At 49.6% G+C, this 16,078-nt stretch overlaps 1 protein-coding gene across 2 annotated transcripts in view; it reads left to right on the top strand.

The window, feature by feature from the left end:
• The window catches only part of ASTN2 (astrotactin 2), a 426,223-nt gene that overhangs the window by 383,125 nt on the left and 27,020 nt on the right, over nucleotides 1-16,078 (top strand). For both annotated transcript variants that reach the window (XM_064523655.1, XM_026113784.2), the window contains one exon: nucleotides 4,275-4,416. In XM_064523655.1, the coding sequence (XP_064379725.1) occupies nucleotides 4,275-4,416 (142 nt within the window). The remainder of the gene's footprint in view (nucleotides 1-4,274; nucleotides 4,417-16,078) is intronic.

The raw sequence follows: 16,078 nt of genomic DNA, 5'->3' as shown, positions 1-16,078 counted from the left end.
GCCTTCCCCTTTGCTGCCCAACCCGAGAGAGATGGTCTCCATCCCTGGGACCCAAAGCCAGCACCACCTGGAGCTTCTCTGAGCTGTAGGAAGAGGGAAGGTCCTGCTCAGCCGAGAGCTGGAGCCAGCTCTTCAGGGGCTGGAGCCACGAAGCACTAGCTTGTTTGTCCGCCATATGCATATGTCTAGCGTGATTTGAGTGCCTTTCTGGAGGAGGGGACAAAGGGAACATGTCTGGGTATGGTCCCTTCTGCGGGCATCAGAGCTTTGTTTGTACAAGATTAGCTGAAGAGTGTCCAGCTCTGTGAAGTGCTGCTTAGTCCTGATGCAGGATCGGGTGAGCAACCTGCTGCCTTTCTACCATCCCTTATGGTCCATTCCCTCCGTGCCTCTGCCAGCTCACATGCTGTCTCCGTGCCAGTTTTCCGGAATGGATAATTTCTGAGGATGTTTCCTGTTCTGATGTGTTTGGATGGTGGTGGTTGTTATTTTCCGCTCTGCCTTGCAGGCTCCGCTTGCTGCGTCTCCGTACCCTAATGCTGTCCCTCGAGCTTGGTCCTCCGTGTGTGGTGGGGAGGGAGGAGTCCATAGCCAGCTTCAGCAGCCCGCGTGCCGGCTCTCTCAACCTTGACTGCTCTTTCCTTCAGCCAGGCCGCACTTCTGTCTCCCTCCCAGCCCCGGCCCACCCCCCTGCAGCTTGGCTCTGCAGCTCCGGCAAAAGCAGCCTGCGCGGCTGTCTCGTAAACTAGCCAGAGAGCAGAAGTTTCTGGGAGGCCAGTGAGACAAAGTCGTTGATTAGATGTCTGGCTGCGACAAAATGAATGAATGGCACATCTGAAACAGTGATTTCTGCAGTCTCTTGGGGAAAAAATAAGGGCCATGCCATTCTGAGCTTGGACTGAAGGAAGGGGACATGGCGCGCCTCTCTAAGCTGCGATATCAGGCTGTCAGGAGACCCTGGTGAACGTCAATCCATTAATTTCCAGCCTGCTTACATATCTGCCGTACGCATATATGGAGGGCAGTGATTCTGGAGCACAGGACTGCAGCAAGGGTATATTCAACAGGATATTACGTGGGATAGCCGGAGCTCTGCTGGTGTTTCCCCAGAGCTCCCGTTGAGCAGCACCTCGGGCAGCTGCTCAGCTTCGGGTGCAGGATGAGGTTTCAGGCTCACCGGCAAGGCTGGAGCTGCAGAGAGCTGTGTTTAACGCGGCTTCGCTACACACGTGGCCATCTTGGGGGTCCTCACATTCCCCTGTGAAAGGAAATCTCTTGCTAACAGAAGAGATGGTTGAAATTAGTATTAATTGTTGATGTTAGTGAGGTAGTAGTAACCTAGGTACTGAATGAGAGGGTTGGGTAAACAGTTTAGTTTCTTGGGGGACCAGACTTTCAAACAAAGGTGCCATCCAACACTCTCGCAATGTGCGGGGCATGACGTAAAGTTTCACCTTGTAGTTTGGTGCCTGGATGGGTGATACGCTATTCCAGAATTCACCCCAGAGTGCTTGCCTCAGCCTTGCCAGCGAGCCGTGGCCCATCTCGCCTTCCCTGCCGTGAGGCACATGAGAAGGTAACTGCAGAAGCATGGAGATGCTTGTGCCTGGCCAGCTGGGCTGAATGAGGAAAAGGGACCCGGGTGCCAGGGCCTGGCATTAATCTCTGTCTCCTTGCCTATATGATACAAGATATATGCTTTAGTGACTGGGACCTGTTTTTTCTGTTTTAATTTGTTTTGTGTCTTCTAATGTTAAAAAAAAAAGTCCTGAGGAAAGGCTGAAAGGACTTGGGCACTGACACTGTTCCTCTTCCTTGGCTTGTGAGGGTCCCTATAGGGCAGTTAATGACCTCCATGCTCTCTTTAATGAAAGCGTTATTTTTACCCTGTTGTCTCCCTCTGGGTGGAGGTTATTTGAGAAGTCAGCAACTAGACACTACTGAACTTCTCTAAAATTCTGCAACTGCAAAACAGCATTTCAAACTGGTAACAGGGAAGTGGTGTCATAAGCCAGGAGAGCGTTGGCTCTCCAGCATGCAGGAACGAGTGGTGTGCCCAAACACTGTGTGCTGCGGTATTGACACGCACACACACACGGTCCTTACAACACATCCCACGTCACCTCAGCCCAAGCCACCTGCCAGTTCTCCCCGAGGAACTCATCTGCCTGTGTGGCAACGGGGAAAGCTTCAGCTCAGCCGCCGCAGCTCTAAATAACAAAGGTGTAGTGGGGAAAGGTCAGTGCTGATCCCAGTGCAAATGAGCACCTACGACCGGGACTGCCTGGCATCTGCTCAGAGGTGTATGGCTCCCGCTTGCAAAGAGCAAGGTCCAAGTGAAGTAGGAAAGCAAGCAAAGAAAGTGCAATAACGGAAACACAATAAAATGAAATGAACCCCGACACCTTCAGTGGTGACGCAGGAGCTGCCTGGCGGGGTTGACCTGGGGGCTGTCTGCACTGCCTGCTATTGCGGCGAGTTCTGAGTGCCCTGGAGGAACGTGTGAGGTCCCCGCAGCAGGCAACCGTGGAGTAATCTGTCCCCCGGGAACCTTCTTCCTGGTCAAAATAGGGGTTGCTTGAGGTTTGAAGAGGTTTTAAAAGCTCTCTGTATAGTTTGATAACACAAACTGTTCCTACTTCTTCGTTATGTGTTTGTGATTCATCTTGTTTTTAAGTCATAGCAGTGTCTTTGTTCCCAGTGACTTCTTGTGACAGGGAGTTCCACAATCCAATTACATTTTGTATGAAAAAGGACGGAAATGAAAGTTGGAAAAGAGCAATAGCCAAGTAAAAGCCAAAAGGTTTTTGTTTGTTTGTTTAGATCATAAACCTAGAGCTAAGGGACTTGCTCAAGGCCGCACAATGCTTCCGAGTTCCAAGCAGTGATTTTGCTGCTGCCAACCAAACCTGCATGTTGAATTGGCTTGGAGTTTGGTACAGACCCACGTCTCGTAACTAGGTTAAGCTGCAGAGACTAGTGACAGAGCTGCCTGAAAAAAGTTTGGAAAGAACAAGTCGTGCTGGGAGCATTAAAATGAATAATTAAGACTTGGATTCCTTTAGGGAGGAAAAGAATTTATTGCTGCTCTTTTCTCTAGCCAAGGGGGACATTTGTTATTGAATTTTGAATTTTGTGACAAGACGCAAATGTGGTTTGAGGGGTTGGAGGGGAGGGGATTTTTTTTTCTACCTGGGTAATCAGCCCACACAATTAGGTGTTCTGTGTTCATTATATCAATGGGTTGTTTCTTACACCATATACCAAGAATCTAGGATTGTGTTTCATTGCAGTAGTTCTCAGTCAGTTTTACTTTTAGAAAAATAAAGAAAGAAATGTGCTGAGAAGGGAATTCTCCTCTCTCTGCTCTGGTGTCTTGACATTTACACATGCACAAGGTACCCTGCACAGCGATCTGCGTCCGAGTTAGCTTATACCAGCATAACTCTATCAGCTGCAGCAGACTCCTCTCATTCCCATCTGTGTGAGTGAGGGCGCAATTAGGGCACCTGGTCTGGCTTTGTATCGCTTGGCATCTTGGACTTTCGGTTACATTGATGCAAAATGGAAATGGAAAGCAGTGGGACCTACCTGGTGGAGACCCTGCCCCAGTACAGTGAGCCACATGGACAAAGCAGGGGATAATCAGGCCTCAAAAGCTTAGTCAACGGGGCATTTTCAGTTTCAGCTGGGTCACGAGCTAAGTGTTAAATAAGCTTTGTAAAACAGACAGCAAACAAAAGTCTTTCAGCTTTTTCTTTTTAATTTAAATATTTTTAAAAACCCTTGAAAAGTGACAGTCCTTTGGTGTGGCTGAACTACAGTCATTGCAACAACCAGCTTGAAGAGCAGCCGCAGAGCCCGCTCTTGGATGCGGGTCCCACATGTGGTGTTTGCAGTTGGCTTGTCAGCTGTCCTTGAAGTGAGTCCACATGTTGCCTATATGCTCCATGAATGCACTGCTCCACTGTCCAAGCTATGACTTCATGCTGTCTGCTTTTGGCTGGCTGGTGTAGGCCCCTCGTCCTTCTGCTGTGGATTGCTGTTGTAACTGATGGCCCAAGTGTGTTTTCTACTTGCTTTGTGCGTCGTCCATAGGCAATATTCCCCATATAGAATTGGGGTCGTTACTACCAGCCACAGCCAGCTAGACTTTGCTGATTGCCCTTAGGCCTGTGCTGCGTAGGGGTGTTTCTGCGTTATTATTTAAATGGTCAGCAGGAGTTCGCTTCTGTATTAACGTTTCGGTCTTGCTCTTCTCTCTCTCTCTCCAGGAGAATCCTTGAGCTTTGCAGATGATTTGCTTTCTGGCCTTGCAACCTCCTGTGTGGCAGCGGGTAGGAGCCATGGAGATGTCCCCGAAACCAGCCTCTATTCAGTCATTTTCAAGTGCCTGGAACCAGATGGTCTCTACAAGTAAGGAGAGGCGTATGGGAAGGTGCTGGGGGGCAAGGGGGAATCTCCAGTGCTATTAATTAATTGTTATTAGCTTTTCTCTTACAATGGGGCCTAAGGGCTTTGGTTTGTTCTGTGCTGTGTTACACCAAACACTGTACAAACGATGAGACTCTTTTGTTGCTGTGAGTGTTAGGCTCAGCTAATGAAATGGCAAACCAGTGCCTGCCAGTACAGCACTGGAGGCCCTGGGGGTCTGTGGGATACCCCACTGGAATAACCCACATCTTCACTGTGATGGGCTTCCAGCTCCGTGCATGGTGGGATTGGGGGAGCAAAGAAGCCAGATGTAAAAGGTGCCCTGAGCCCTCTGTGCTAGGTGCTGGTTACCAAGCTCCTGTTTACGTTAGTAGGACACCTATCAGCTCAGAGGGACACCAAACACGGCTGCCTGTCATCCTGCCACTTCTGTAATGATGCTTGGTCACCCGTGCTGATGGTCTCATTCACTCGACTCTCCTGAAACAGCGCTGATAACTTTCTTGAGAACAAGAGATTGGATTTGCTGTTCAAATGCTGCAGAGTAATTTGTGCCTAAAGCAGTGGGACTATTTCAGCATCCAAACGTTAACTTCTCCTACAGTATACCTGGGAGGGGTCAGGGCTCCTCAACCTCCTCTTCTAAAGGATGGCTCAAAAATCCTGCAGGCCTTCACGATCTGGGGAACTCGGATCGCCTGGGTCCCCGCCTCCCTCTTCAGACCCCTCTTTCTCCTGCGTGTGCTTTTTAGGCCCAGCATCCACTGCGTCCTCTGGGGGTGACAAGAGTCAGGAGATTGAGAGGGGGGGAAAAAAAGTGAGGGGAAAAAAGGACAGGAAGGATAAAGACAGAGTAAGCAGGAGAGAAACACTCAGGGCTTAATGTCAGAGTGACTGTAATAATTAAAACACATTTTGTAGTGAGTAATGAAACTTTTTATGGGACCACAAAAGCAGTTAAAGCGAGAGCTGGCAAATGGTCTGTCAGCGAGAACTTTTTAGGATCTTGATTAATACTTTCCCTTTGCCTCCCCCTCCACCACCCCCCAGTTAAGTATGTTGACAGCCTCCAAAGAGGGAAAAGCCTTTATTACACATCTCTGGAGCAGAGCTGCATCCAGGAGCGGGCTCCAAGTGATACCTCTTGCCATTTAATCATTTTAAATGTTTTCTTGTTAAATATATATAATGCATAAATATAATTAGTAATATCGCTGGGAATTGGGCTGCTCTGAAAAGGTGCCAGGAAGAGTCTGGAACAACCACAGAGCTCGGTAATAATCCGCCTCCCATAAAATCGGTCGGTTGTGCACTATCAGCGGTGCAGCGCGCGGCTGCCAGGGCGCTGGGCAAGGGAAGCGCCGCTCCGCTTGCCGGGGAGACCGAGGCCGAGGTGAACGCAGTGCGCGGGGAGCCAGAGGGTCTGGCTCTTTGACAGCCCAGGCTGCCAAATCATCTTCCCCATCTGCTGGGCAGGGATAATTGCACTCACCCGTCTCTTTAGGGGCTCTGTGATCTAATTCCTGATGTCTGTAAAGGGCTTGGAGAGCCTTGGGTGGAAGGCACTGAGCTTTGTCCGGTGTTGTGTCATCCCTTTGGCCAAAGCCGGCCTCCGCTGTGCGGCCGTGGTCAGGCGTGGAGGGGGGCACAGAGGCTGGCAGCGCCTCGTGCCCTGGGGCGGCTCGGGCACCTCCCGCGTTCTGCAGGTGCCTTCAGGAGAGGCGCAGAAGTTTTTGGGGGGAGCCAGCAAGCGTCAGCGCACTGGCATCAGGGAGCTGTGGACCCTCGTGCAGGACAGCGAGGAGCCGGGTGGACTGCCTCCCTTCACGCGTGCTCGCAGGGCTGGACCTGCGCTTCCCAGGGACATGTGTGCTCACGTGCACACGTGCAGGGACACGTTCATGTGGCGTCCAGGGGTCCTGGGCCCACTTTCAGGGAGACACAAAAACATGCACACACACTGCAGGATGCACGCTGCTCAGCGCTGGTGCTTTCGCTCCCAAGCACGTGTACGTGGAGCGGTACACCTACTACTGAGCATGTTTTCTTACACTACTATGCATGCATATATATGCAGCGCACACACATTTGCTCCAGCTTTGGACCTAGCCAGCATGTGTTTACTTAGCATCTGTGCGTTCCCAGATACATAAACACACATATTAAATATTCCTCTGTTCAGATGTCCATACAGTTGCGACACAGCGTGAAGGAAGCCAGAACAGTGAAATGTGAGGCTAACACTCTGTTCTGAACCCGTGCGGACATAACAACAACAGAAACACGGGCACAGGGTCATTTTTTAAATTGAATTTCTTCTGCTTGTTTCATTTGTTTCTGCGGAAAAATAGCTATCTTGGAAGGCTCTGACCTGGGTATAATCTTGATTACAGCAACACAGCAGGGCTCTGCATTTTTGTCTAGCCTGTTAGGTGAACACACAGATCCTGTTCAGCATCAGAGCTCTTCAAAAGCAAATGCTTTTGCTTGTTCAGTAGTCTGAGGATATCCCATAAGCCCAAAGAGGGGACCATGAGGTCGTGGAAGTCTCCTGTCTGTGAATGTGCCTGATGTCCTGTCCCTTTTCTTCTGCAGTACCTACAGCAATTACACTCTGCTGTTGGCCAATCATTTGGCGTATTACCAGCCTGAGATCAAAGCTGGGCTTGAGTATAGAAAACAAAACCAGAAAATGCTCTTCAGATAAACAAACAAACAAAGTCTGATTGATTTCTCTGCTCTTGAGACTTCTGTAATTTCAAAACATAAACTAACAAAAGGAGAACTAATTTCTTTGTCTTTTGCAATTTCAGTCTGATGAAAATATGGGGCCTGTCGGCCCTTTTTTTTCCCTTGCGTGTATTACACTGGGGTTGCTAGTCCCGACGTGGAGGGTTTTCAAAGGGAATGTAGCTCACACCAACAAAGACGCGTGCTCCATGTGCTCACATGGACACTCATGTCGACCTGTCAGGCACGGGTGCCCATGCGTGTGGAAATCACAAGAATACACACATAGGCAATGCGGTTGGTCTTTGAAGACTAACAAATTTAGTTTAAGCTCTGAAAAAACAAAAGGCTTATAATCATGGCAAAATGTGCCACAGGAGAGAGGATTCTCCTGCGAGCTCAGCTGGATCAGAGGCAACACATCAAGCTTTCTCCCAGGTTGGTCTGGAGGAGCCCCCGCTGAGGATGGGGTGAGGAAAGCAGAGGGAGAGATGTCTGCATGTCTGTGCAGCCCTCAGCTTGCGCTGAGCCAGCCACCCAGCAGAGCAGTTAATGCCGATCAGAGTGATGCTTTGGGAGCTAGGAAGCACCGTGCCGAGACAGGCAATTCATGATGCACTGAGCACCAAATACCAGTCAAGAGAAAGGGCTCATGCTGTCTCAAGAGGCCAAACTCTGACTGGAGGACTGAGCTTACCCGGCTCATGGCCCAACACCCTCCACCTCCCCTGCACACCCAACTGATCGCTGCTGCTGAGACATGAGCTTTTCTTGTGCATCCTGCAACCTCCTTAACCCTTCAGCCCAACTTGCCATCTCAGCTTTTTACCCAGTCATTCTCTGAGCACCTCAGGACACCTCTTTACTGAGCTATACCTGATCGGCTGCTGGAAAGCAGGTTTGCCAGCCCAGCATGCTTGTTTCAGATACTTGGGGAGACACCAAAAGCTGGAAGCCAAAAAGGGAAATTTTGGAACAGGAGATGAACCCCCCTCTAGCTCTTCCATGGAGCTGCGGTGCAAACACACCAGCTTCTCTTCCCTACACCACAGATACTATAATTATAGATTAGATTAAATCCCAATGTTTCACTTTATTTACATTCCTGACCTAGCCTATTCATTTCCGGTGTTTGTGCCAAGAATCAGCACAAAATTTACTGGAAATAATATGGAAGTCATCAGGATCCCTTCCAGAGCCTTTCCTTGGAGTGTGTTCATTTGCTGAGAAGCAGCCTCGAATTTGCTTTCCCTTTGCTGGACCAGATAGGGTTACCCTGAAGTGATCCTGAACCAGCCCAAAGCCGCTGGGAGAGCAAGTTTCTGAAGAGCATTGGAAAGATGGGAGGACAGCGTGTGCTGTGCAAACTGCTTTCTGTGGGATGAAGTTTGGGCACTTCCATTGGATGGAAGTGGATTTAATCAGACCTCAGAATGGCAATGCAAGGCTCCCAGCTGCAGCCTAGACCCAGCAAAGTCTGCCTCGCCAGCTTCATCCCCAGCAGGCATGGAGGCCATCTCCAGCATGGCCAGGCTTAGCCTCTGTCATCAGATTCTGGCCAACAGCAAACATACTTGTTTTGGCCAGCTTAAAGAAAGAGGCAAAGAAGTTGACTAGAGGAGGGATTCTTCGTAGCACTGACAAACGACTGCAGTTCAACATGCTGAAGGAACTGGCCCAGAACAAGGCTGATTAATGTTGATTGACCTCTGCCTTATGCATGGCTGGGATAAAAAAGTGGATTGGAAACTCTTGGTGCTCAAGAGTCTGCTAATACTGGCAACAATCCACCGCTCCTTATATGATGCTAATTGTTATTGTTGGTCTTCCGTCAGGAAGACACATGAATGAGCACTGGAGCAATCAGAGACAGATCCCAAATAGCTCAGTGGCATGGGTTAAAACACATCTGTTACAGCCCTTGGCTGAGTCCCCCGTGTGCACAGGAGCTGTGCTGCTTCGTTGGATCCACCTCTTCTAATCCACATGCGTTCCAGCTTCCTGCAGCCGAGCAGCGTATGGCTGTAGTTTCTTCTCAGACATTCCTGGCTTGCCGAAGCTCAAACAAGGGAAGTCAGGAATTGAACAAGTGTTTGCTAAATCCCAGGCCTGTGCTCTAACTGCAGGCTCTTCCTTCCTCGGCAGTTTAGGGTCGCTTTATAACCAGGCTTCCCAAAGACTGGCTTGGATATGTGTGTGTTTGCTGAAATAAGCCCACCACTGAGCTGCCTAGGCCCATCTGGGCTACCTGCAGATCACTAGAGTGGAGGTGGATTGGCCCTGTCAAAGCCAGTCTTTATAGGGAGGTCAGGGACTGAACAGAGGAAGGAGGTAGTCTCTCTTTCTGCTGATATTAATGAACCCCCATGCATAGAAGCAGGTTGGGCTCCTACTGCAGTTTCCAATGTTGGTTTCTTTTATTAGCATTATAATCCTGCGCAGGAGACTACACATATGGAAGCCATGCCAAAGACGGTCATTCTTTCTGCCTTGAGTCTAGGAGCTGGAGGCTATTCCCAGCTCTGCCATTGCTCTACTGCGTGATTTAAACAGATCATTTTGTCTCGCTTTCATCTTCATCTGTTTGCCTGTCTCCTTAGTGTGTAAGCTCAGTAAGCTGCAGTGGCTCAGATCAGGGCTTCCAGATGCTACTGCAGTATTGCTACTACCAACCATTTTGCTCTGGCTGTTCTGAAAGTTGGGTTTGTGCCTGAATCCTACTTAGGACTTTAGACCTGTCTCTGCCACCAGTATTCAGCCACCTGGGAGAGGTGTGGAGTCAGGAGGTGCCTCTCCACTCGCCTCAGTGGCACCTTCTTCCTTAGTATCTGCCAAGCATATGAACATCTGCTGCCATTTTTTTGGAAAGGCCAAGTTATCCTCCCCAAATTCTCTGCATCTGCTTATGCTTCGTGCCACAAAGAAACAGAACAGCCTTTGTTGCCTCCCCATGACCAGCTCCTCCCCACCCTTCCTTAGGACGTCTGGATTGAAATAACATTCTTGGTGTTTTTGTTCTAAAAACTCCTGGCATCTGAGCTTCAAATCGAGCTTAGGTTTGCATGGGCTTATTTGCTTTGCTCCTTTGGGGGTGGCTGGAGGAAGGCTGGTGGGGAGGGCTGAGGAGGAGGAGGAGGTAGGGCCATGTTGTTGTATAGGGTACTGCAACAGGGGGAGTGTGCGAGTAGATGATTCTTCTTGGAAGTGGTAACGGGTGGAGAGGAGGAGTTTGGCCTGTTCATGTGCTGATAGACAAATGGACCTTTGCAATTCCACCTTTTTTTCCCATCACCAATTTAGTAATCCTTTACAGTTATGGGCTCGAAGAATATTTTTATTTCTGAGTGCGTAGTAACCTAATGCTGCTAAAATAGATCTTTCCAAGTCTTATCCCATTGACTAATGGGAGATCAAGTACAAGAGATGCAGTATAAATATAAACACAGACGTTGCTGGCTTTGATTTGCTTCAAAGCCAGCAAAAGTTGCACTGTACTACTGCATTGCATTCTTTTTTTTTTTTTGCTTCATCAGTTGTCCACAGTGTAGAGCACCCTGTTCCTGAAGGTTAGAAAGCTGAGGACAGTGTTGATTTGATTCTTAGAGCAGTGCTGAGGTTTGACCCCCCCCTTCCCTTCCAGGACACAAGGAATTCGCCAAATGGACTGGTCTTTCTCTTACCTTGCAGGGAAGAAATGGGTCAGGGAAAGACAAGTGTTTTAGTTCTTTTTGGCCATTTCATAGCTGTGGAAGCGGAGGTGGGGAGCGCTGAAGTAACTTGCCTGAAGCTCTCCCCCTTCTCTCTCTTATTCTCAGCTTTCTTTTTTTTTTTCCTACATGGAAAAGCCAATCTGGCAGTGACTTTTTTACACAGTAAGAGGGACAGTGGGAGATGCCACTTAGTCAGCTGGAATTTCCCATGCCCTGCCAGAGTGTAGCTGAAGTGCCTCGCGTAGCACTGCCAGTCTGCTGCCGCAGCTCTCGGCTGTTTTACAGCAGTGATGCTCATAACCGTTGTGAGGGGGTAGCACCGGGACTTTGACACAACGAGGCAGTATTACATAATGTCTGGAGCTCTTGGGTCCTGTTTCCATCCTGCTGGGGTGCACACAGCCCAAAACAAGCTCTGCCCATGCTGATCCTGGAATTTAAATTATGGCAAGGCACGCTGCGGAGAGGTCCAAGCAGGCTGCGCGGGAGCCGGCTCAGGCCCAAGTGCAGTCCAGCCGCATTTGCTCGGCAGTCTCGTGGCTTTGCACCTGCTCTACTAAGCCCCATAGGAGAATATAAGGGTGTATTAGATGGTGCACAACCCTGTTTTGGCAGGGCTAGTTTGCATCAGCATCTGAGCGAGTGGTACTGTACTGCCTGCGTTTCCCTCTGCAGGTCTTTGTTAGCATGATTATCTCTTCACCGTGCACCATTTTGTGGGTGGAAAGGTCTTGTGTCACCCCAGGCAAACTTTACACTATCTCTTTCTGTAAAATGATGGTCAGATTTACAGCGTGTGGGTTCACTCATTGCTGCAAAATGCTTTGATGTCGGGGAAGGAAGTTTCTGCCTCCTCCTTTGACTGCCTTCCTGCACCCAGTAGCAGTTCGACATGATATCTACAGACAATTTAAGTTTTTAATAGGCTAATTCCAGCCCTAAGGAGTGGCCAAGAGCAGCTCAGCTGTATGCATAAATGTGCCACCAGGAAGGATGTGGGAAGCTGCTCTAAGGACCAGCAGTTCAGGTACTGCCACACCTACAGGTATCATTGAGGCTAGAGCATATCCACATCCCCCCTGGAATAAATCAGCTCAGACAGGCTCTGAATGGGACCCCAGCTCCCAAAAGCTGGAGATATTGGGCCCAAAAGGTGATGCTGATCCAAATAAAAAGGTAAGTCACAAGTTAATCCTATCTGCCCATCTTTCCCTCCACACTCTAGGAAGCAAAGTTTAGATGCTTTTACCTGCAAGATCTGTCCCAGCTCATTCCAGCAATGTGCATACCTCATACATGGCCTGCAAGTCTATAAAATTAGTTAAACTTTTGTTTTGTTTTGCTTTTCCGGAGGACACCTGCCACATACTCTCCCTCCCTATCCTTTTCTTGTAACAACAAAGGCACAGAAAGCTCCTCACTAGCCTTATCTCCCAGAGAGCACTTTGTTATCTTCCTTTTCCTTTTTTTTTTTTTTTTGTTATGCATTTTAAAAAACAAGATTTCTCTTTTAATCTTTCATTTACGCAAAGCCTTACGTCTGTGGGCACCCATCTCCTGGTCCTGCCACACTGCAGTTTATCAGCACAGAGCAACCCCTCCAGCTCTGCCACCCGTTCTCTCTCTCAAGGTTGCGGGATAAATCTGTTCCCAGTCTGCAGGGTGCTTATTATGGGGGAGCTGCTGGATGAGGGAGTCCCCTGCACAGAGGGTTGCTGTACTCAGCTACTTTCCAATAGATCTTGATTGACCATTTACTTATTCCTTGGGTTTTTGGATTGCTTTTTCCAAAAAAGAAATGTGATGGTTTTGTTATGTTTTGTTTTGTTTTTCCTCTTCAAATCCTTAATAGGAATGTTAGAGGAAACTGAGTGCATCTGGGCTTTTCCATACTGGTCCAGTCTTTGATTTTGGGGTCTCACACAGACCCCATTGCAGTCAATGGGGTGTATTATTTCCCTAGACTTCAGTGAGGCTCAGATTCAGATTGTGGAGCAGAAGCTGGGCAGGGGATTGCTTGTAGTTCCTTAGCTGTAACTGCTGCTGCTTAAGCTTTTTGTTTAATAGCAGGTTTGTCAAGGGTGCCTACTTTTTCAGAGCACCCTCAGTTATGTTTTGAGGCTTTAGAAATCTCTGTTTCACATATTCAGAGCTTTCATTGCCTGTCTCAAGTTACGTTAGTGCTGTAGGTGACCAAGTCCCTTTTTGCTTTTGCAAAAGTAGCTAATAAATTCAGGTATCTCCATTTTTGGGTTCCCAGCCAGCAGCATCTTCAAGTCTTCATTGGCAGAGCCACAGCTCCCCTTGACTTCAGCTTAGTTTGTACCAAAGTAGGTCAGCATAAAATGGAGACACTCGAATTTAGTGAGTAACTTGAAAGTAGCTGCTTCTTCCTGAGTTTTCCCACCTGTAAAACAGAGGTGTTAGAACTTAGCTACATCCTTTGGTAGATTTCTTGAAGGCTAGCGAGACAGTGGTTGCCAGGGAGCTTGGGGAGACAAAATACTCGTGTTGACTGGAGCATCTCTCTTTCCTTTGGGCATATTGGCAACTCTCTCTTCTTCCAGGCTGTTTCTGGACTTCCAGCAGGGCTCTGTGCCATTGAGGACTTTAGCACGATCTTTCTGAGTAGCTGTTACTGTGCCTGAAACATTCCTCTTCCACTGCTGTTGCCCGAATACTGCCCTTGCAGCCCAGCCCTTTCTGAGAAGCTTGACGTGACCACAGAAAGTCAGCAGAGTCATAAGGGCAAGAGCCCAGCACAGGGCAGACGCCAGCCAAGTATGCTCCGCACGCGCTGAGCACAGCGTGCCGGGTCTGGGGCCCTCCCTGCTGCAGCTGGGTTTGCTGGAGGCAGGTAGTTTTCATCCATTCCCTTTGGGCAGGTTTCTGCAGTAGTGTGTGCTGTTTTTTCCACTCTGTTGAGACGTATCTGTAGGCCTGAGGGAATGAGATCAAAATCCCCATATGGGGAGTGGTTTAATAGTGACCAAGCATGCTGTCACTCCAGCAGGGAACACCACCCCGGAGGTGGTGACGAGAGTCCCATCCCACCACATAGATGCCACCTCGGTAACCAAGCAGCTACTTTTCAGCTTCCTCTCCCATTTTATTGTGCTGTTCTCCTCACTATAACATCTGAGTTTGGCAGCTACTGCCTATTTAGTGCCCCAATCTGACACTGTTTTGTACTGCCAAAGCTGTGAGTATTTGCCTTGGGTACCTTTAGAGTGATTTCCCCCCACACGCATGCCCTCATCACTCCTGGTCACCACACACACACACACACACACACACACACACTTCCCTCTGCTCTTCAGGAATGAGATAAATTTGATTATACAGCAATATGGTTTCTGTTATGAAAAGGGGAAAGAAAATACCCTGGCTTTCACTGAAAACCCTCAGAGCCAAAACTTATGTCATAATTTAAATGTTTCTAAAGGAAAAAAACCAGAAAAGTAGGGGGTGAGGGTTGTTCTTTGTTCAAGTGACAACGGATGAGGGAAGCGGTGGGGCGGGGGATCCCGTCTCTGCTGCATGCGCAGGAGAGCCAGGCGTGCAGACCCAGCACCCTATCAGGAACACGAAAGAGCAGAGCCCGAATTCAGGGAACTCATGGCCAGGTTGTTGGCAGACGCTTGCCCAAACGGCTTGGGCACTGGCAGTGCGGCTAGCCGACGTGCAGGTCCCCCTGCTCCGCGCCGAGAGTGCGGCCTCATGTCTGCACTCATTTGCACTTGGCTGCTGGACGGTAGCCATCCCGGGGCGTTTGGCTCTGCTCTGGGCTGTCAGTCCTCTTAATCAGGGTCCGTCTCTTTTCTTCCGTCTTTTTTGCTCTTGGCTTCTGCCTGGGAAGTCCCAGGGACAGCCACAGCCACCGCCTCCCTCTCAGGGTGCTGTGGCGTCTGCTCGCTCTGATGGAGATGCAGAGAAGCAGGAGGGCCAGACTTGTAGGTCTGTGTAACGATCTCCTTCCCAGTGCAGTGGGCCATGACCCCTCCCCGAGTGGCTGAGGAGCAGCCCCAGCACCAGTGCCCATGGCGGTGGGCAGCGGGACCCCGGGAGCCCGCAGGGAGGGCCCTCGGGCCCCGTCTCTGAACTGAGCCTGTCCCAGGATTGTGCCCTGACTTCGAAACGTGTGACCGGCTGGCAGCATTACCTGCAGCGTTTGGTTCAAGAAATGTCTTTTTGCCTTGCTGGGTGGTTGTGGGCAAGGTGCTTCCTTCCTCTATGCCTCAGTTCCCTTTCCTAAAACCCGTTGAGGTTGGTGGATGAGTATATGGGCCAATGATGGAAAATACCCGCAGCACTTCCCTCGGCAGGGCAGCGTCCATGAACACGCAGTCACCAATGACCAGAGCTGCTTCTGGAGCATGCAGTTCCTGGAGTTTTTTTTGCCTTCCTTCTAACATCTCCCACTGGCTTACATTTATGGAAATAGCCTCACTTCTTAATTTTTTTGCACAGCCACAAGCAGAAGGGCCGGCTTCTGGGCTAGAATACTTTCATCTTTTGTTTCTGTCTGGTTTGCATCATTGCAACATCGCAGTCTTCCAACCTTTAGGTGACAGAAGAGCAGGAGGAGTACATATCCCTAACGCAAGAGACTATGTACTCACTGGGTGCCTGCTTCTCCTGGGGAGCTGAGGATGCTGGATGTGTATGTAGAACCACACTCTCCACAGCTCCCAGGAGACAACAACCCCTGGTCAAACGCTCGCTGGTGGCTGGTTCAGAGGCACGTGCCAGTGCCAGGAGCAGCAGGGACTGGCAATGGGGCAGGGTGGTGTTTGCACATCTTCGCTCTTTGTAGTCACTCGCAGACCTTCAGAAACCAGAGAACGCACTGCCCGGGTGATCTAACAAAGCCAGCCTTCACGGCGCTGCTGCAGTCTGTAATGCGTTTACCTGAGGGACAGGCAGATCCAGCCTCCTGTGCCTCTGCTCTAAAGAACAACTGGGCGTGTGTGTGTGCTGTGAGGTGTTTGACTAGGACTGTGTGACTGTGCATGCACATACTTGTGGACAGTTGTGCAGCTGGTTAGGTATATGCTCTAACAGGTAAAGCAAACCGTTCATGTAGGGTTTTTCACGTCATTGCAACTGTTGGTGCCTTGCTGGAGGAGGTTTGCAGCACTTGGAGCTAGGTAGGAGGACAGGAATGCCGGTTTCTGCCTGACGGAGCCAGGGCTATGCTGGGC

The sequence above is a fragment of the Dromaius novaehollandiae genome, chromosome 20, assembly GCF_036370855.1.
Source record: "Dromaius novaehollandiae isolate bDroNov1 chromosome 20, bDroNov1.hap1, whole genome shotgun sequence".
Lineage (NCBI taxonomy): Eukaryota > Metazoa > Chordata > Aves > Casuariiformes > Dromaiidae > Dromaius > Dromaius novaehollandiae.
Note: the sequence above shows the minus strand (reverse complement) of the source record. Positions and strands in the feature narration are given on the sequence as shown.